Here is a 21,208-nt window from a genome sequence, read left to right as displayed (position 1 = left end):
TTATCTCAGATGGAAATTGTAATTGCATTTTATTTGTTTATTTATGCATCGGTAAAAAAAAAGAAACATGTCCACTCCAAACCAGGAAAGTCACAACCAATAAATCTAACACATTGAGGAAATATCTCGCCATATTCTACGTAAATAAACCAGTGGACTATAATTTGATTAATATATATTCATCTCACAAATAAGTAAATATTTTCTTTTGAAATATTATTTTCTAGATAAATTACGTTTTTTTTGTTGGAGGAGGAAAATTGTTATAAATAGATCTTGAACTCGAAATCTCGTCTCAGACATAAGACTTTGGCATCACTTAATCTAACATGTTATTGTTTTATATATTCGTCTACATTTTTTTCTACATGATCATATGCTACACTCAATTATTGATATCCACATGCAGTATAACAAATATATTCCGTAATATTCACATTTGGTCTAAAAATTAATTATATTCGAATTGCTTGCACACGATAAATAAATTACTTAGTTATATTAGTTGTCTCACATCGATTGGACAAAATACTTGAGAGTTGTATATATGATCTTGGACCATCCTCCTCTCTTGAGCTAACTTTTGAAATTGACGTTGGTTTAAGTTTCGATCTTTTCAAGTTATTTAACCATCTTAATTTACTGATTATTCAATAAGATTTTCAATCGATTTATTATTGACTACAATTTTATTTAATTTTAGGCCAAATGTGAGGTAGAAAATGATATTGAGAAACCAGCGAAGCCACGTGAGGTAGAAAAGACACTAGGTCCCTCTAATTGTCGTTGCCACCTTTCAATCAGTTTATTGCCAGCTGTCATTGATGACATTTTTGACCTTCCATGTTTCTTATTCTCACCAAATTCAGATAAAACTTCTATATATATTATATTAATTATATAGAAAATATACATGACTTCACCATATAATTGTATCGTGAGACGATTTTTTGAATTTTTATCTGTGAGACCGTCTTACATAAGTTTTTGTCATCTATTTATTTGATTGGATCAAATCGATTAACATTTGAATTTATTCGCAAATTATGTCTGATTATATTCGTCTATTCCCATTTTTCTTGAACATCTCCCCCGATTTAGAGGAGACTTGCAAAATAAATCCTCTACTCTCACCTAAGGAGGAGCCAGAAAAATAAAGTTTGGAGATAGAAAAAATATATTAAAAATTTAGGAGAGACAAGTATAAATTTTAAAAAGAAAAAAGCGAAATAAAATAATTATATATAAGTATCTTACTCTATAAAAATACAAAAAATATATCATGAAGTATCATCGGAAAATATGAAACTAATCAACTAATGAATTTTTGTATACGATAATAAAAATATAATGTTAATAATACAAATGAGTTTAGCCAAAAAAATAAAAATAAAAATAAAACACATGAACTCTATTTTTTAACTGTTAAATTTTCTGCCGATGAAGTCGGTCTTGTTCGCACCGAATCTCTTTAGATTTTGTTTGGTTGGCCGGAGTCAGTAGGATAGATTATTTTACATACTTTATCATGCGTTTGGTATGATTTTTATTTAACCATCTCAATCCCTCCTATAAATGATTAGGTTTATTACGTGTGATTAAATAATACCTCCTTCTTCCGTAGGATATTAATCCCTCCTCTATCCCTACTCTCTTTCCAATTTAACCGTTCTTCCTTCTATTGAACCACCTCGGCTGTCGGACCACCGACTCACCGCGGTCGCCGGAACGTTGCAGCCACCTCGGTTGCCGGACTATCACCGGACCGTAGCCGGACTTGCCGGACTGCCACCACTGGAGTGGAAGAAGAAAAAAAAAAGAGGAGGACAACTTGTAGTCATTTCATCAAAATTTTCAAAATTATCCTAAACTTTAAAATTTTATCAAAATATACTACCATACATTTACATTTCTATGACAATCATTTTGTTTTATCATTACATACTAATCATTAGTTTATTTTATCATTAATAGATATGCACCATACGTTAATTTTATTCATATTAGTTTTTATTTCAAATATATCTGATTATATATATATATATATATATATATATATATATATATATATATATATATATTATATTTTATTAAAGTTGAAGATATAATAGTAATCACTTTTTTTTATGACATCAAATTTTTCTTTCAATTTTACCCTTCTATGATATTAATATTACAATTTTGTTTTTTGCTTTTAAATTTTAAAACACTTTTATTTTTATTTTTTCTATTTCAACAATTAAATATCAATTTCAAATTTCACTTTAATCCATCAATAATGATAAAAAAAAATGTACACACGCATCGTATGTACAGAATAATTAGTATATATAAATATGTGTGTGGTTGTTGTTGAGACGCCTCCTAAGCCATATATGTGTTTGTGTGTATATATATTTAATTTCGGGCAATGTATGGATATTCATGATTGATTTTCATATATTTATTTATCAAACCTACTGTGCCAGCTCTATCATTATTTCCACCAAATTATTCCTTCCTCCCAAAAGTTTCGTACCCCTCACTGTTTTTTCCCTGAAATTTTTGTTACTAATATCTGAAAAAAAGAAGAAGAAGAAGATGGTGAATTACTGGAAATCCAAGGTTCTTCCAAAGATCAAGAAAGTTTTCGAGAACCCCAAGAAGACCGCCGCCGCCGAAGCTTGCAAGTCTTTCGACGAGTCTAAGGTGTATTATATATATAATATACGTACATATGCATAAACATACGTGTACGTACATATATAGTACTGAACATGAATTGTACAGGAGGAATACTCGAAAACCTTTGAAGACAACAAGACTGAGCTTCAACCTAAGGTGGTTGAAATCTATGAAGCTTGCTCAGTTGAAATCAAGGTATCCGTATACGGTATATCCAATCTTGTGGATATATATATATATATATATATATATATATATATATATATATATTTGACTGAGTATATTACTTTCTTGTTTAAATATCGATTCTTTGATTATTTTTCAATAATTACTTTAAGTCAAGAAGATTTGTTCTTTCTCAGTTTCAGTAAAATATATTTGTGTTGTCAAATCCTACATGTAATATTTCGTTTCGATCTTAATTTCTTTGTTTAAGGTTATTCAAGATGGGGTTTTTAGTTTTATATTTACCGGAGAAGATGACTGTAAATCCACCTTTTTAAAAGTAGATTATTTTCAATATTTAATTTAGATAAGTAGAATATTTTAGTTCAGAAAAAAAAAATCGATTGCGTTGTTTAAGTAGAAGTTGCTAAAGATCCAAGTTTCAATCATGAATCTCTACTGATTAAATATTAATATATATCTGAAAAAATAACAGACTTTGGTGAAGGAGCCGAAGGAGTCAGGTCTGAAGAAGCACTCAGCAGCAGTTCAGAAATTTCTTGATGAACTCACAAAGATTGGTATGCATCAACATATTTATGTGGTTAGATCTGATAAGGGTTTGTATTATATTTTTCGATAATCATTGAATTGTTATTATTTTTTTTCCCAAAGAATTCCCTGGAAGCAAACCAGTGAGCGAAGCAGCCACCAAAGTCGGCCCTGGAAATTTACCAGGTCCAATCTTTTTCGTGTTCGAGAAAGTCTCTACGTTTGTAGTGACGGAGGAGAAGAAAGAAGTGGAGGCTGCTGCTGAGAAACCCCAAGAAGAAGCGTCTACCAGTGCTGAAGTAAAAGAGAAGGAGATTGTGACGGAGGCTGCTGTCCCGGAGGAGAAAGCACCGCCGCCGCCGCCACCCGAGGTCGAGAAGGTCGAACCGACACCACATGTGGCTGAGGCCGAGCCACCGAAAGGTCGAAGAAGTGGCGACGGCCAAAGCGTGTTGAGGAGGGGGAGCGCACGTGGTATCATCATGTGTAAAATTACCAATATGGACTTCTTTTTATTATTCTTTGTCACCTGTGTCGTTGTCTAAAGTTGTAATTTTGTGTGCATTGGAATTGTATTTACAGATTGGTTTTTGAATTATAACAAAGTACATCATTTCTTTTAATTTTATTTCATTATTATCTTCATTCATGAATCTTAATCATTTCTTCAGTTTTCCACACGCCCACATATTAATGACAAGAATAAATTTTTGTGGGATAATTTTATAGATATATTTTTGTGAAACGGATCAATTCGTCTATATTTAAAATGAAAAGTAATATATTTAATATAAAAAATAATATTTTATTTCATAAAATAAATCAAATTAGATATTCATATAACAAAATTTTCAGGTGAAACCATATTATTTAAGTTTTTGAACAATGATATATGTTCCATACTACAAGTTTTATATAATGATAAGATTTGATTTCGGAATATTTCGACTCAAATATTAAAGGTAAAAAACTTATGTGAGAAGGTCTCATTAGTCGTATTTTGTGAGACGGATCTCTTATTTAAATCGTCCATAAAAAAAGCTAAAAGTATTACTTTTTATTGTGAATATCGGTAGGGTTGATCTGTCTCACATATAAAAATTCGTAATATCATCTCGCAAGAGACTTACTCGATATTAAATATATAGGTGTTACGTAATAACTTAAAGTTTGACTAATAGTTTTAATATCCAAATTCTTCCGTTCCATGATTTCTATAACAAGAGAACAAACTTTTTGCTCACATCCGTCTCAATTATATAATATTAATTTCTTTTTTTATTGTCTCAAATATATTTTTTAGTTGCTATATTTAGATGGAATTATTATAAAATAATAAAAGTTTTATAAAAATATGAGATTTTTCATGTGCTTTTTTTTTACATACTTTAGATACCTCTTATTTTATCAACTTCAATTTTATTTTATTTTATATAACAATTAGACTCTATGTCACTGTTTTCAATATACACAGAATAAACTATTGGATTAACACAACAATATATAAACTACGTTAATCGACTAAATCATACTAAACAAATCATATACGACAAACTCGAAATTAAATTATACTTGAGTTGCGTGAATCATTAGTTAGATGACACCTTGACATGATTGATTAGTGGTTATATATAATAATACGTATTTGACGAAGTGTAACCTGAATTATCTATATTTATGAGTCGTTTGCTAATTGCTGATGTATATTAATTTACTGATTTTGGTATTTTAAAAAATAAAAAGAAAATCAATATAAATAATTTAAGGAATCAAGAAATTCGATGCCCATAGCCAAAATCTTGGGCCTGAATATAAATATTCGAAAAATTACCCTCATTAAAATGTAGATTTAAATTAAATCAAAAGAAATTTGTGATTAAATTACACATAATTCGGGTCCAGCGACTAGCGATAATTGTCTTAATGCAGAAATTATGTCAACCCCTTCTTCTAATATGTAATATATAATATATAAAAATAGAGTAAAATTCATTTGGTACACGAAATTATTATAAATTGAAAAATTGATATATGAATTAATTGTATACAAATTATTAAACTAAAAAGTCAATTTTATTCTTATCTGAAATTGTTTTAAGTCCAATCACCATTAATAAATTCAAGAGTATGTCTCTTGTAAGACGGTCTCACGAATCTTTATCTGTGAGACGGGTCAATCATACTGATATTCACAATAAAAAGTAATACTCTTAGCATTAAAAGTAATACTTTTTCATAGATGACCCGAATAAAAGATTCGTCTCACAAAATACGATCCGTGAGACCGTCTCACACAAGTTTTGCCTAAATTCAATTAGGTACACATTTTTTTAGCTTGATCATATACCAATTTGTCAATTTAACAATAATTCATGTGCTAATTTGTCATATTTATCTGCCAAAATAAATTTTACTATGTAAATAAAAAAAATGATTTAGCAATCACTAAATTAATTTTTTGAATTTTATTTTTGCTTGTTCTAACCATAATTTCAAAACTTTATATTGATAAATTAAAACGGCAAGTTGCAGAAACTGAATGAATTATTGCAATGGTTTCTCCATGATCTATTCTTTAATTTCATATTTGGGGTTTTGATCTTGCTTCACCAAATTAATTTTTTTAAAAAAAAATTTCTTCTAGCATAATTTTTTTCTAAAAAAAAAAACAATAATCTCACTCATCAATTTTGTGACACGAATCTCTAGTTATCTGATCTAGTCCATGAAAAATATTAATTTTTATGTGAGAAAATATCACTGCTTATTGCTGGTACGATGAAATGAATACGTATATCACGAATATATATAGATGGGGAGACCGACTGATCGACGGAGTTTTTGTGTGAATTTAATGGTAACAGATTTCCAAGCACATCAATACAATGCAAATCAACTTAGAAGATTCTATTGAAGAATTCTACGACGTGAGAACTCCCAAGTTGTTGTAGGACACAACCAAAACATGCAGCGTACGTACAGATAAATACTCTGGAGCCGATGATCATCATATGCATCATGGTATGGTAATTCAGAACTTGGAATCGGTTCCGTGTGACCAAGACGACAGGTTCAATTGTGGAGCACTTTGCTTGTTCCTACCAGGATTCGGAAAGAACGCAAAACCGGTGAGGTCAAGAAAGGATATTCCGCATCCAGTTGATCACATGGGAGTCAATGAGGGGCGTGTAGTGGTGTCACAGAGAGTTTCTCTAGAGAAATTCGAATGTGGCTCATGGAGATCATCGGCCATTATAACGAACAATGAAGATGACGGAGACAGTGCTTCGAATCTGTTTTTTGATCTGCCGATGGAGCTAATGCGCTGCAGTAATGTTAACGATGCTGAGCTCCCCATCGCGACTGGTTTTGTGTTCCATAAAAACAACAAAAACAATACCACGGGTAAAAAAGGGGGTCTCAAGAATAGCAGTACGACCAACAAGACTGTTAATTCAGGTGCATCATCTGCATCCAGAATGTTGCACAGTGAATCTATGTCTAATTCATGTCGCCATGTTCATTTTTCTGCATCATCTCCTACACTCTATCCGGCTTCGCTGAGTTCTTGCATCACACCTCGCCCCCTCAAAGTCAGAGAGGAATTTAATGCATTTTTAGAAGCACAAAATGCATGAGAAGTCGAAACTCAAAGATCCCAATACACCTATCTACCAGAACGTACTTAGAAGCTGGAACATTTTGTTTGCTTGGCCGGGTTGTGCAAGCAAGGTTGAGATAGATCACATGTTTTACGTCTGGTAGCTAAATCAACCAATTAGCTCATTGGTGAAGCAGCTGGTTTTTATGGCCTTTCGATTGATTCTGATCAAAATCAATAACAGAGTCTAAGTGGTGGAGTCTGAGTATCACACCCACGCAATCTTCAATTTTTATTTTTTTTTATAAACTCGTTATTTTCATGTCATCTATATGTACACACACGTGCTTATATATACACACATAACCCACATACAGAATACTGACTAGACATTCTAGTTGCTAAACAGTTGAACATCCGACAGAAAAGTAGAAAAACAATCTAGATATAGAAGACATCGTAACACACATTCATAAATATCTGGCGCCTTACGCGATTATTCAACCATTAAAGATTAATATATGTTTGAAGATGAGAAAGATGTTCAATGAAAACTATAATGCATGACTAAATGCACGAGGGGGGGAAGTCCCAATCAACATCGCAAGAACCTCTCATTATGATTCTGCAAATGATTTGATTCTATGCAGCGCTGGGTGACAAAATGCTCGGTATATCTTTTTACCAGTTTGATCATATATATGAGCCTTTATTGGGATTTTATGAAAGGCATCATATATTTTATGATCAGACAATGATTTGAAATTAAGAAAGTTCACCCGGTAAGTGTGATATCAAGTGCCGCGAAAAAATTCAAAAAATCAGTCATCACAATAGGTCTCTATTCTGTTGAAGGAATCCGGCTTTCTTTGAGGGAGTTAAGCACATTCTTGCAAGCTATTATTTCGGCTTTCTTTTTGTCCGCTGCAGAGCTTGAATTCTGATGTACAACACCATCGGCCTCGACCTCAACTGTAACATATGATACCCCATTTTGGTGTGAAACTAGAGGCTTCTTGAGCTTGTAATGCTTATTTTGACATAGTTCAGTCAACTCTCTCACGGGATGGAGCCTCAGAGTATCGAGTGTGATCATGGGTTCAAGTAGAGGCCTCAAACATTGAAAAACAGTCTCCATATCGTAACCAGAATCAACGAGGATTGCCCCGGCCAAAGACTCTATGACATCGCCTAGAACCTGTATTAACCATAAATGAATGAAACATTATAATGCGATGTGATTAAAACATAAGGTCGACTTTTAACTGCAAACGACACAAGTCATGAATAATTTTCAGTCAAGCTCAAACTCAAGGAATTTTTTGAGCTTAAAGGGCTAAATTTTCGAGCTTAAAGGGCTAATTTCATAAACGGAAATTTGATAAATTTTTGAAAGATGAATACAATGCAGGCATACCTTTGGGAAACTTGTCTCAGACTCCCAACCGGAAGTCGAAACACAGGATAATCGCTCAAAGTTGTGAATAGTGTTGACTATATGTCGGTGAAGATCTTGTGAAGCATAAAGAATATGTTTATACAGTCCCGCCTTAACAGCTGATTGGGCATAAAAATCATTGTTTGTTGAAGCTGATCTTAGGTCAGTCAAAAGCCCAGGAGATAGGCCTGGATATTTGTTGTAGAGGTCCGTTGTAATCAGATAATCTAGCACAGCATCCCCAAGAAACTCTAGACGCTGCATAAAAATCTTGTCCGGTATGTAAGAATGTAAAAAAATCAAATGCAAAAAGTTTGAGAACTTCAATGTTTCAAGTTATAAACATCGAAAATAAATGTTTTGAACAAAAGAGCCTAACGTGATTAAAAAATAATTTGTTATTGGTAAATTATATTCTATTAAAATGGAGATCTTAGACGAGACATTAACCCGCCCCACCTGATAGCAACGTGGAATCTCAGGCAGCATGTAAGAACCGTGAGTTAGAGCTTCAACGAGAAGAGAGACATCCAAAAAACTATAATTTAGAAGAGATTCAAAATATTTCACATTGACATGAAACTCGGGATTAACTGGAAGGTTCCTCGTATAAGGTACATTTGCAAAGTCCACGTCTATACCAAGCCACGACATAAAGGACAAAGCTGCTATTTCGCTACCAGCGCTGAGAAATGCACCGATTAATGCTTCGACAACATCTGCTATCCTCTTACTTTTCAACTTCCTGCTCCCCCAGCTATAGACCGTTTTGGATAAAATAAGCTCTTCTTTTAATTTATATTCTGCAGAACCGGAACCAGGAATTATCCATGTTTTTGGATCAAATGGTTCATTGCGAATAAAGCCCTACATATTATAATCAGTTCCATAAGTCAAATAGACAATAATAGAGTTCAGAAAACAAAGAAAAAGGAAAAAAAAAAGAATGAAAACAAATCTAGTAGAAGTGCAATCCTTAACCCTCAAATAACTTAGACGTGCATGAGCATCATGAGAATGATTCATAATAATAATAAATTACCAAGTTGATCTATATTTGCCAGTAATACATATCAGTATTCAGAAGTATTACCGCAATATTTCGAGCACAACCCAACTTGCACAAATTAGCATTGGAAACTATTTTCTGTCGTTTAATGCTGAGAAGTCCCTCGTGGTGATTTTGATTAGTTTTGAAGATTTGTTGACTGACTGCATATTTGAGAAAAGAATCTCCAAGAGTTTCCAGTGATTCTAAATGAATCTTTTCTTGGCATTTCTTCGTTGTGATTGCTTCCAAAACCTGATGAAATTAAAGAATGGATGAGAGTATATTTAGCATTACTAGACAACTAACATACTACAACATTCATTTCATTCACATTTTCCTTTAACGTTACTATACTACAACAATCACGTCATTTATATTTTCCTTTATGACCAAACAATGAAAGTGTTTTCATCAGCTTTACTCGACTAAAAGCCAAGTTCCAAGAATATTTTTGATATTTAATAGAGCAAGAAATGGTGTTGAGCTATTTCAGAAATATAAAGCAAGTCTCCTTTCAAGTAAGGTACCATAACATGATTTTGCAGATCCAAGAAAAAGGTAGGAGCATACAATTTCAGTCAACCTAGAACATTCAGTTCCAAAAAAATGAGATGATAGAGAGTAAAATACTAAATACATACAGTGATTGTTGGAATAAAAACATTCTTCACGCTGGAATCTGCTTGTAAATTTTTCAAGTTCGCAGCCACAAGCAATGACTCAATCCGATGCATGATAGATGGAAGAAATGAGAAAGAATATAATGTTGAAATGGATACAGGCGACATGATGATTGAACAAAGCTCAGGCGGCAATTCAACTGAACTGTTACTCAGTTCTGCATCCAAAAACAAGAGAGAACAGTCAGTGAAATTTTTAGATATGACTAAATACTAATACATCTTGTTTTTGTTAATGGGAACCTTTTTTTCACACCCCGAGAGGGGAAGAGTTGGACCAAATTTAAACTACTAAATGAACACGTGGTTTAAAATTTTAAGCTAATTGAATGAATGGCATTTCATTACAACATTAACACACGAGCACCCAGAAGCAATCATTCTTTTTTGACTAATGTGATGTCAGACACCGGAGACTAAGAGAGTGCTACTATCCTTTTCGTTGAGAACACCTGTCTAATAAAATATTACAACTTACTTTTACCTAAATAGGAGTGTAATTCAAATGTCTGAGTCCACAAACTTCTTGCCCGATGAATTCCTAAGAGCACTAGGCCTTCATGTGATTCATCTCTATAACATGATCTTACCACAGAAGCTGGTGCTTTAGAGATGATAACATGTTTTTAGATCCTCAAAATAAATACCAGCATGAAGAAGTGACAATAAGAGCTGAGCTCATAAATAATTAGCAAAATCACTAGTGGCACAACTCCGAGTTCAGTTTCTCATGTTAAGAAACAACAAATTGGCAACATACATATTCGAAACGATAACAATTCAAAAATTTGTCTGTCATATCAGTTAATGATAACCAAGCAATGTACCTTTAGTCTTTGGAGTTCTACATCTCTGAAGGCAGTTTTGTACAGTAAAGATGCGTTTCCCTCTAAGAAGAATCTGTCCTTCAAATTGCAACTTGATCCCATGTCTGGAAAGAGTAATTAATTATTTCCGATTGACTTGATTATCTATGGTTAAAAAATGTACTATAAAATAAAGATACAAAATAGACACACCTCTTCTCATAATAACTTTTGTAGGAAATAACTTCTCCATCTCTTAGCTCAAGATTTGAGTTCCCATCATAACCATCCAATGTGCCAGTTATGCAATATATTGAACCATTGTGAGGAGTACACACCAAAGAATTCTCTAACATGCAGATACAAACTAAACCATTCTTTGTGTTCAGGTAATGCCCGTGACATTTTGTTGAAATACAATCCGCTTGCTTATCAAAGGAACCATTATTCAGGTACTGCACAGCACTGACACGTCTCCAATCAATGTATACATTTTGATGCAAGTCTACACATGGGAGAAGAAGATAATCGAACTCTGTACAATCCTTGCTACCAGAATAAAGACCAAGGTGTACTTGAAGGTTGTTTACATGATGATCAAGAAGAATCCTGAAAAGGATTGTTTGAAATCTCCGACAGTGAGCAATCTGCAAGCAGAGTTTCATTAGGCAACCTTATAAACACTGTTGACATACACATCCAGATTGTGCACTATAAATCTCGGTACCTGCTCAGAAGTCAAAATAATGTGCTCCATATATTTGATGTGGACTAGTAGTTTTCCCCTATCAACATCTAAATCAAGATCTATCATTTCCAGATCATATCCCAATCTGGTTGGAACTGCCAGCACAATTTCTTGAAGCTGAACTTCATATTGAAAGTTCTGCTTTAGTTCGATTAAATAACAATAATATACTGTGTCACCATTGCCACAAGAATTTATCAACTCCGGAGGGAAGTATTTTGTTTGCTCATCAACACTACATTCACCACCTGTAAGTTCAGATTCTATTACCACTTGAAACAGAAAAATCATATGGCTTGTCACATTGAACTCAGGGTGCCTGGAAACAATGAAGAATCCCACAATAAGAGACATTCTTCAAAGAGAAAAATATTAAAGAAATACCAGATTCTTTGGTGTCTGCTTCTTCCTCCAAAATTTTTGGCACTAGATTGTCTGTCAGTTCACCAACCCGATGAAGTAGCTTACAGGCTTCCAGGGCTGTTAGTTGCTTCAGTAACTTACCATCACCCCGAGCTTCAACAATTTGAATAGGGCAGCTATTTGGCAGTAGCAGCGTACAAGATCCCAGCTCTTTACGAATGTTCCAACGAGGATAAGGTTTAAAATATCTAAATGTCAAGAACACAGTTTTTTCTCAATTTCGGGCATTGAAACCATGCAGCAATGAAGACACAAAAATGTCGAGGCTTCATTTAGTGAGCCGATGCAGAAAATTAAAGCTTTAGGTAACTGGAAAAAATAAGGATGCAGCACAAACCCATCAGAGGGAAGTCGTGAGCAATAGAAGTAAAGTAAAGACACGCTAGAACTCAATGTGACAATTGCCCCAGTGGATTCAACTTTATAGCATGGCTCGCTGTACTTTTCACCAAGCGGTTCACAAGGAAGATCAGAATGACTCAAACACTCGCTTCGAATTATCGTCCCACTAGCCAAATATTTCTTCACTTGAGCAAGGGCAGACACATTTCCACTGAAATACATTTAATTCAGACAAAGAAGTAACAAAATGTAAGTAGAATATTAACTTCATTGCTTTGCTTAGTATTTACCACCGAATAATGAATACTAATGACTACAAAAGATGACTCTTTAACCTACAATTTAAGAGCGTACTTGAAATACATAAACTTTACTCATGAGGAAGGTCGAGGAAACACTAATTAGGATTTTCCACCTCCTTTATTTTAGGTAATGCAGCTCACCTTTCTACCAATAACACAAAATCTGAGTCCTGCATACGAGCTCGTCCACGAGACTGAATAAAGCTACAGACAGTTGCAGAGGGATCAAACCTAATCACAAGATTGCAACTTTGCACGTCTAATCCCTCTTCCAGCATAGAGGTCGCAATAATGATGTTAACCTGGAAATTACAATGCGAAGAATATTTACTTAAAACAAGAATGATATATCTGATCGGCATAAAACCAGGAGGGCAACCCAAAACTACAAGCTAATAATCCCAGAAAACCAAATCCTGACAGATAAATCATGAACATGGATACATGCAGATTTCTCACCATTCCTTTACGGAATTCATCAACAATTTTATTTTGTTCTTTCCGACTTTGATTCTGAAACCGTGAATTGTTTCCAGCTGTATATTCTGTTCTCCACCCACTTAATCCTGGAAGCAACTCATTGAGCAGATTGCAGATAACAATTGCAGAAACGATCCTCTCAACAAAGACTATGCACCTTAACTCCTTCACTTTTCTAAGCAAGCATTGTAAGAAACAGTTAAGCCTTAAAAAAACACAAAGTTAACAAGGAGTGAGCAATTGAGTATTTAAGGGATACGTTCGTCGAGGGTTTGTGTAAAATGATATCATACAAAAAAAATTGAAGGCGTTAACTTTAAAATTGATCATTAATAGCCACCATATATAAATCAGATAACACAATTGGCATAGTAATGAAATATTGAGACATTACAACCAATTTAAATTCAATAAGACAAACGGCAAGATGGATGATGAAGCCAATCTTATAGCAATTTATACTTAACATTAAGAAATATATGGTCTCACCAATCAAAACATGAGATAGCCGAGAAAAATGGACATTCTAAAAACTTTCCATGCTTTTGCTTGTTTGGGATTAAACTTTGAGAAAAGCGAGAACAAAGGGTAAACTGCAGTAAATACAAATATACTCCGAATGTTTCCTATATATAAAGCAGTACACCTGTACTCAAGAAGAGTCTCAACGAGGCACATAACCTTTGAAGTAATATAACCAGCCTCCATATTAGCTATTACATTGGATCCAATAGACCACTGTGGACCTAGAAAAACAGCTAGATAATTAGGAACAACAAAAAAACACGTGAAAAGGACAAACTAGGGGAGCTTAAGCAAAAACAAAAAAAAATTAAAGTAAGATAATACCCTCTGGAAAGATCGCGGAAAAGACCTTAACTGCATCTAAGCTAAAAGCTCTAAGAATAGCTTTTTCGGATACAGCCAGTGTACCCCATGAAAATATGTCGGCTTCCTCATGCAATAAAACCTCTGCTGCCTGATTCAAACCAAAGAATGTTTCCATCTCAAGTGTCACGGTGATGAAATTTGTGCATGTAACCAGAATGCTACCTTCATGGCTAACCATATTCCTAGCTCATCCAGACAATACATAAATGTTGATAAAACTTTATGTAATCTTTGTTTTGCTGATTTTGAAACAGATGTCGAAATACTTTGTCCATTCAGAGAAAGCTCATGCTGGAAAAAAAACCATTAACGAAGTAAGCCAAGTCAAAAAAACAAGATAGGAAAAAGGTCTCTACTAAAAAAATTAAAGAAAACATAAGAAAAATATTTTCTAACGAGAGTTTATGTATTTTGGTTTTTTAAAGCAATGCCAAATACTACATAATCAATTGACAATATATTAATATTAAACAATAAATGATGAACAAAACTTATTGGGTGGTGCAAACATTGAATGCCGAGCTTAAAGGCTGGTGTTTAAACTTTTTAACGTTTAATAATAGCACTACAGCATGTCAGTAGTCTGCTTGAGATGTAGCAGATGGCCATGAGTTCTCAGACATCGAGATGAAAAGAGCATAGAGATAAACTAGCAGGAAAAGGCAGATCAAAGAAAACGATAAAATTATTTTATTAGGATTTTCATCTTCTTCAAATCTTTTTTCTGTTAATGCCAATTTTTTTCACTAAAATGTTAAATAATTATCACTTAGTAATAGAAAATTATATTTATTCATAATTTAGGTTTGGTTTCTGGCCAGGTCGAGCGGCATTTTGAGCAAATTCAAGTTGATGTATCAAATCTTAATATCAAAAAAAGTCCAACACGTAAATGATCCTCAAAATTAAAAAATAACAATAAATTGACAAACATAATGAGATTCTAACGAGATGAAATCTTTTGCACCCCATCCCGTTCATAGAAGATTAGAAGTAGTGAGACAAAACAATTTCAGCTCCATAGCAGACTAGAATATGTGCGCATACCTTTTCTATTAACTTGTACAGGTCACTTTTAATGCAGGCAAATTCCATGTAAGGTACATCTACTTGCTTGTATGTCTTCACCTTAGGAGTCGCAAATGGGACATACTGTGCTAGTACAGATTCTGTGTCACACGTGTAGACCTACAATTGAAGAAACATGTCAATGGATATCAATAAAAATAAAACATCATTCCACGTGATATTTTGCATCGACCCAAAAGTTGCATTTGAATTGATGAATTTGAAACTAAGGATTTCAAATATATAATGACAAATCCATAAGTTTGCATGGGCAAATCCATTTGACAATGGATTTTAAATCAACTAGTTATCTTTTGAATCAATGTTGTGGATATCAAATTCAACTCAATTTTAAGTCATTTCAAAATCTTCCTTCAAAATACTCAATCCAAATGCAACCTAAGAAAACATGCTGATACAAAATAATAATAATAATAAATATAAATAAAAAAAAATGTACAACTTCAAAGAAAATATTAAAATTTCAACGACTAGCCTTCATGTGTTAGTAGGTGATCATGATTTTCTGTATCATGAATAATAGCGTGTTTAAAAGCCTATACACAGTAGTAGAAAAAGGATATAGTTGATGACTCTTAGTGCAAAAAGGTGCGAGCAAAGTATGTTTACATTTTAAGTAAGATGGAAAAAGACAAAAATAAGCCAATACATAAAAGCTAAATGAGAGGCAAATTGAGCCAAGTATCTCATTTTTAAAGGTGTTGACATGCATGTAGACAAGTGAAAGCAAGGTGATATTTCTATCGAGGTTTTCAACCACAAGAGCATAAAAAAGGCTCGCATTGCACGTTATGCTTCCGTTAACGTAAGTAAAGCAACATGAAACCTTCGAATTCATAAGCTTTTCAAGTTCATTAATCTGATCCCAGTAGGCTGATTCTGAACTTGAAGCTGAAATAAAAAAAAATTAGATGTAAAAAAAAAAAGCTAAGAATAACTCATTATAGATGTAAAAAAATATTCAACTAGGAATAAGACATGCCTTTAGCCTTTATAGGGGAAGCTGTCATCCCAAATACTCTAGGAAGCTGAAGATTATTTGATATCATCTCGCGATGATAGAATTCCTGTGAATTTATGTTCTAGCGTATAATGAATTGAAAGCACTAGAATTCAAGGAAAATTAAGTCTGCTATTAGAGATAGATCTAGCACGACAGGATCACAGACGATCTTGATTTCAATTCAACAAAATAACACTTTGATGAGCATCTATTTATCAATTCATCATCCTTAATATGAATAGGAACCTGGACAGCAGCAATTTGGAAGTGTGTGTATTACAGATAATTAACTTATCCATTTGAATATTCCTTCATCCAATACCATTGTAAAAGAAAAAACAAACCTACTGATCATATGGTTTTGAGGGCTGGAGCAAACAGTGATCAACCATGCATATTTATATCCTACTTCAGTACCCCGGTAAAATCTATTGGTCTTGAGATATGAATGAATTTTCAAGAAAACAGATCAATTGGTTAAACCAAGTGTGTCAACAATTAATTATACTCTCTTCTCTTCCTTTAACCGTAATGCCATTCAAAGCTCAAAGCATATAATTCACACAAAATAATCATCGTACCGTCATGATGCAAGCATATGGATGTTTCCCTCTTGCATTATGGCACTCGTCGAATATTAGAACTTTTATTTGATCGAGTTTTAAAAAGCTGTGCCTCAAGGCATCAAGCAAGATTTGTGGTGTCATCACAAGAACCTGAAACGTTAAAGATACAGCTATGACAAGAAGAGCGGATTTTTTTCAGTTTTAGAGATCACAACTTATAGGCCAGTATACTAATTCCATTTTCACGAAATGAAATTCTTGCAAGGTTTTCTGTCTCAAATAAAGACATGATAAACCACCTTCTAAAGAAATACACCAACAAGAATGCGGATAGTAGAAAAGTAACATGAAAAATAAGCATTGAGCAGTTTCTGGAGTATTAACTATAGAAGGCGATGTATCAAGATGCAAGTGTGGTCAAAAAACACCCTTACTGTCATGTATGGATCTTAAATGAATGAATGGAATCAGTGATACCCAACATGACATGACACGTTCTTGATGACTATTTAGTTACTCAGTTTGACATGATAACTAAGCAAAGGGCATTGCAAAAATTTGGGAAAAAATATTACTTAAAAAATCTACTTCATGAGATTGGACGATGTTGTAACGTTTGTATCACGTAAAACAAAACAAAGATTTTAATGAAAGCACATGGATGAAAAGATTCTTTTGAACAGGAAACTTCAACAAAAGAAATCTTTTTTTTTTTGAGACGAAACGATATTATATTAAAATGATTTAAATGTTTACAAACAACGGATAAGTAATCCGCCACAGTTAAAAGAGAACACTATTACAACACAAATATCAAGACCATACAAAATTCCAATCCCTGACCAAATCCGTGAGACAATGATGTTCAGATGAACAAACTAAATTAATATTTTGTTTTCTAATGTAGCCAAATCACATTATCAAAAAAGATACGCCATTTCAATTGAGAATTAAAAATTACAAGTAACCTAAAATCCACCACAAAAAGTTCAATGAACTATAATAAAATTAAACAATTGTCTAGGTATACTTAACTAATGACATATTCAATAAACAAAGAGAAGTTGAAATCATGTCCACCTCATTTTCATCCTTCTGCAGATTCCATGTGGCTGCATCCCAGTAGTCAACACCCATCTCCCCGTAATACTTTCCGACTTTTAAGTCAGTGAGTATTGCCACAGCTTCAGCTTGCTGGAAGAAGGTAAACATACCAGGATTTTAAACTATTATGCTTCAAACTGGAATTTAAAATATGAAAACTTCAAAATATTTATATCAGAGAAAAAGAAAAATCATTAAAGTAGCATTAATGGTGATTTTGTTAAAGATTTTGCCAAGTAGGTTGGATTCGTATTGGGAATTTTATAGAGTTGAGTCGATGAAAAGTTTATTAGCAAAATAGATACAAAATTGTTTTGTTTTATCATAATTGACTCTAATAATATTGATTTATAATCCTAGGACCTTAAAACCTTTCGGAGCACAGATTATTCACCATAATCAAATTTTCTAGTCAAAATTTGACTTGATAAATAAGTTTTTCTTTTTCAATAAAAAAAAACATGGATTCAAGTAACGATCTCACATACTTGTGTGACCAAGACAACAGTAGGGACCAAAAACACTGATATGAATGGAGAAGGCTTCCTCAAAAGGTGGGCATAACTGCGGAGAAGCATGATGGCAATGAGAGTCTTCCCAGTACCAGTCTCAAAGAAAACGATGGTATTCTGTTTTAGTGCCTTCTCCAACGCCTCCAACTGATAACTACAAAAAGAAGTAAGACTTCATAGAACTGGATGATGCCATTGTTATTTTTTTGTAGAGTACAAGTATTATATTATTCATACTACAAAGATATAATTTAACTGCCCGCAATACTGATGGGACTTGAACATGGACCGAAACTTGTTTATCTCGGGCAAAAAAGAACAAAGAAACAACTAAATCTACCTAAATAAACTACGAAAACTAACAGTTAACGCAGTAGATCCGTGGTATTTCAAACAACTAATGCTGCATATTGCTCATAAATTTGAGAAAGAAAAAGAGAGATCAGTTACCTTCTTGCGAAAGGAACAGAATCAGCAATAACTTGCTGATTCCCACCGTCAATAGCCATGCTGATTCTCTCCTTCCCTATTCCCTTTCTCTAGAATCACAGGATAAGAGAACGGAATTGATAATTCTTAGAAATATATAAGAAAAAGACTCATTCAGCACGTGATAAATATTCAAGGCGCAGCAGTAAGACTACTCATTTATAGACTTAAAACCCTAGCAAAAACACCTAAGGCTCCAACTGGCAACAAATAATTCACGAAATTTCATGTTCAATCAATATACGGAAATCCATTAACCCATTTTGTATAAAATGGTAACAACAGCACATTGTGCACTAATGTCCCTTACATCACACAACTCTTTTCTGAAATAATAAGAAATATATAGATAACATCGAATAAACATTTTTTTATCAAGAAATAAAATTTGAAAGAATTAATAATCTAAAACCAATTATGGTCATGAAAAGCATTGATGTTGTACTTGAATGATGCCAATAATTCACTTCCTTTCTTGTCTGCTTACCAAAAGATTAATGTTCTATCATCTTCATTATCATCTCACAGGAGAAAAAGATCAAAAGCAAAAACAGGTTCACCACACAATAAACTAACGTAACATTTTAAAATGGCGTACGCAGCCTGCAGATTGAACATTGATGAATAAACAATGGATGAAAAGCAAAACAAAGAACGAAATTTTATTTTTTGGATAGTGAATAGTAAGGCATTGATATCACATTCACAAGCACATGAGATCACAAGTAACTTGACACGGTATCGAAGACAACAGACAATCAGCCAACACTCCAAATGAACGAATAAAAACTAGTCTTTGTGGAACAATGTACTCTCCGGTGATAAAAATATATGTTCACATCAATCTAATTCTTTTCCGGTAATACAATTCCACCCATTTTACAAATATTCTGCTGCTTGTACCATGTTACATTTCCATTAGCGGTACCTCTAAATTTTATTAATTAATTAACTAATTACCCTGAAAAGAATCAAACAATTAGAGCACTTCGATACAGGGGGGAAAAGGAAGAAAAAGAAGGGTCCCTCTTAAAGGGTACGCATCAAAATACACAAGAACTCCCACCAAATAACAATCCCGATAACCAAGATCGCCAAAGCGAAGAACTCACTCACCGATAAAGCTAAAAAAAATTCTCTCTTTTCACAGTGAAAACTCTTCGATCATCAAATCATAAAACCGAACAATTATTCTACTCTTCCGGGAAATCGGGAAAAGATTCTTAACTTAACGAGCGTTCAAAATTCCAAGTCAAGTCGTAGTAATCACGCAGACTGCAGTACACTGGATGACTGGAAGGTGAAGAATCCAAAAAAAGAACATATATTTTATATTTATTATTATCAAATTAAAGTGGGATCAATCATTTTTTCCACTGGAACAACTCTTTGCAACACGGGAAAGGATTGAAAACTGTGCTTGTTCGTAGGGAATCTACTTTTTCTGTTATATTTTGAAACACAATAAATGAGATTTGGAACCAAGCGAGGAGGGAATTTATATTGAGTGGCTAACATGTGAGACGAATACTAATATGTGAGATGGTTCAAGCTTATTCATATTCACGATAAAAGTAATAATCTTAGCATAAAAAATTATATTTTTTCATAGATGACCCAAATAAAATATCCGTCTCACAAATAAAACTCGTGAGACCGTCAAACATAAATTTTTGCCATTTATTTTACATTGCGTAAGTGTTGGCAAATATGAAATATGATAGAATTTGGTGGGATTTGTAATTGTAAATAATATTTTAATGTTTGATAAAATGGATTGCTATTCGATGATATTTTAAAATTATTGAGATATTTAATTAAGATTTTTGTATATTATATTATATATAGTATTTTATGGGAGTATAGTGGTATTTTTAAAAAATTTGTGAGATCGTCTTACAAAAAAACAGACTAACTTACTAATATCATAAAAAAAATTTAAATTTGAAATTGATTTTGTAATTTTTAATTTATGATTTATACCAATTAATGTAATATTCAATAATAATAAAATATTATCCAAAAAATGACGGATTTTGATTCTTAATAGTTGAATAATCTCACAACAAACATGATAAAAAAAATTAAAATAAAAATTAAGAATTTAATATATAACTTATAAAGAAAGGAGTGAGTCTCATATGAGACCGTCTCACGGATCATAATCCGTGAGACGGGTCAAATGTACCCATATTCACAATAAAAAATAATACTCTTAGCATGAAAAGTAATATTTTTTCATAGGTGATCCAAATAGGAGATCCTTCTCACAAATACGATTCGTGAGATCGTCTCACGGAAG

The 21,208-nt window shown here is 33.1% G+C and overlaps 3 protein-coding genes across 5 annotated transcripts; 2 read left to right on the top strand and 1 right to left on the bottom strand.

Annotated features, from left to right (window-relative positions):
• The first annotated feature begins 2,413 nt into the window (after positions 1-2,413).
• LOC140821331 (uncharacterized) lies at positions 2,414-4,004 on the top strand. The gene is made up of 4 exons (XM_073181806.1): positions 2,414-2,688; positions 2,770-2,859; positions 3,326-3,410; positions 3,505-4,004. The coding sequence occupies exons 1-4, from the start codon at positions 2,425-2,427 to the stop codon at positions 3,924-3,926; spliced, it is 861 nt and encodes a 286-aa protein (XP_073037907.1). The 5' UTR covers positions 2,414-2,424; the 3' UTR covers positions 3,927-4,004.
• Positions 4,005-6,383: 2,379 nt separating this feature from the next.
• Positions 6,384-7,352, top strand: LOC140821321 (uncharacterized). The gene has a single exon (XM_073181796.1). The coding sequence runs from the start codon at positions 6,393-6,395 to the stop codon at positions 7,017-7,019; it is 627 nt and encodes a 208-aa protein (XP_073037897.1). The 5' UTR covers positions 6,384-6,392; the 3' UTR covers positions 7,020-7,352.
• Positions 7,353-7,573: 221 nt separating this feature from the next.
• LOC140821304 (endoribonuclease Dicer homolog 2-like) lies at positions 7,574-20,342 on the bottom strand. Of its 3 annotated transcripts, none has more exons than XM_073181767.1 (23): positions 20,023-20,342; positions 18,868-18,956; positions 18,394-18,571; positions 17,882-17,995; positions 16,817-16,951; positions 16,215-16,299; positions 16,059-16,123; positions 15,191-15,331; positions 14,306-14,434; positions 14,102-14,231; positions 13,899-13,998; positions 13,232-13,427; positions 12,914-13,074; positions 12,466-12,681; positions 12,090-12,316; positions 11,685-11,953; positions 11,171-11,604; positions 10,979-11,082; positions 10,113-10,309; positions 9,514-9,723; positions 8,880-9,287; positions 8,400-8,678; positions 7,574-8,180 (listed from the first exon to the last, which is right to left on the bottom strand). In XM_073181767.1, the coding sequence occupies exons 2-23, from the start codon at positions 18,924-18,926 to the stop codon at positions 7,824-7,826; spliced, it is 4,194 nt and encodes a 1,397-aa protein (XP_073037868.1). In that variant the 5' UTR covers positions 18,927-18,956; positions 20,023-20,342; the 3' UTR covers positions 7,574-7,823. The 3 variants fall into 3 exon arrangements, with proteins under 3 accessions (XP_073037868.1, XP_073037886.1, XP_073037877.1); XM_073181785.1 differs by having other exon boundaries at positions 20,135-20,159; XM_073181776.1 differs by lacking the exon at positions 20,023-20,342 and adding an exon at positions 19,973-19,994.
• Positions 20,343-21,208: the final 866 nt, after the last annotated feature.

Source organism: Primulina eburnea, chromosome 2 (assembly GCF_022965805.1).
Source record: "Primulina eburnea isolate SZY01 chromosome 2, ASM2296580v1, whole genome shotgun sequence".
Taxonomy (NCBI): domain Eukaryota; kingdom Viridiplantae; phylum Streptophyta; class Magnoliopsida; order Lamiales; family Gesneriaceae; genus Primulina; species Primulina eburnea.
The sequence above is the reverse complement of the archived record's forward strand: the minus strand, read 5'-3'. Positions and strand labels throughout refer to the sequence as shown.

Coding starts and splice junctions, on each gene's coding strand:
- LOC140821331 (XM_073181806.1), top strand. CDS start 2,425: ATGATTGATTTTCATATATTTATTTATCAAACCTACTGTGCCAGCTCT. Junction 2,689..2,769: donor AGTCTTTCGACGAGTCTAAG/GTGTATTATATA, acceptor TGAATTGTACAG/GAGGAATACTCGAAAACCTT. Junction 3,411..3,504: donor TGATGAACTCACAAAGATTG/GTATGCATCAAC, acceptor TTTTTCCCAAAG/AATTCCCTGGAAGCAAACCA.
- LOC140821321 (XM_073181796.1), top strand. CDS start 6,393: ATGCATCATGGTATGGTAATTCAGAACTTGGAATCGGTTCCGTGTGAC.
- LOC140821304 (XM_073181767.1), bottom strand. CDS start 18,926: ATGGCTATTGACGGTGGGAATCAGCAAGTTATTGCTGATTCTGTTCCT. Junction 17,996..18,393: donor CTGTTGTCTTGGTCACACAA/GTATGTGAGATC, acceptor ACCTTCTTCCAG/CAAGCTGAAGCTGTGGCAAT. Junction 16,300..16,816: donor CATATGCTTGCATCATGACG/GTACGATGATTA, acceptor ATAAATTCACAG/GAATTCTATCATCGCGAGAT.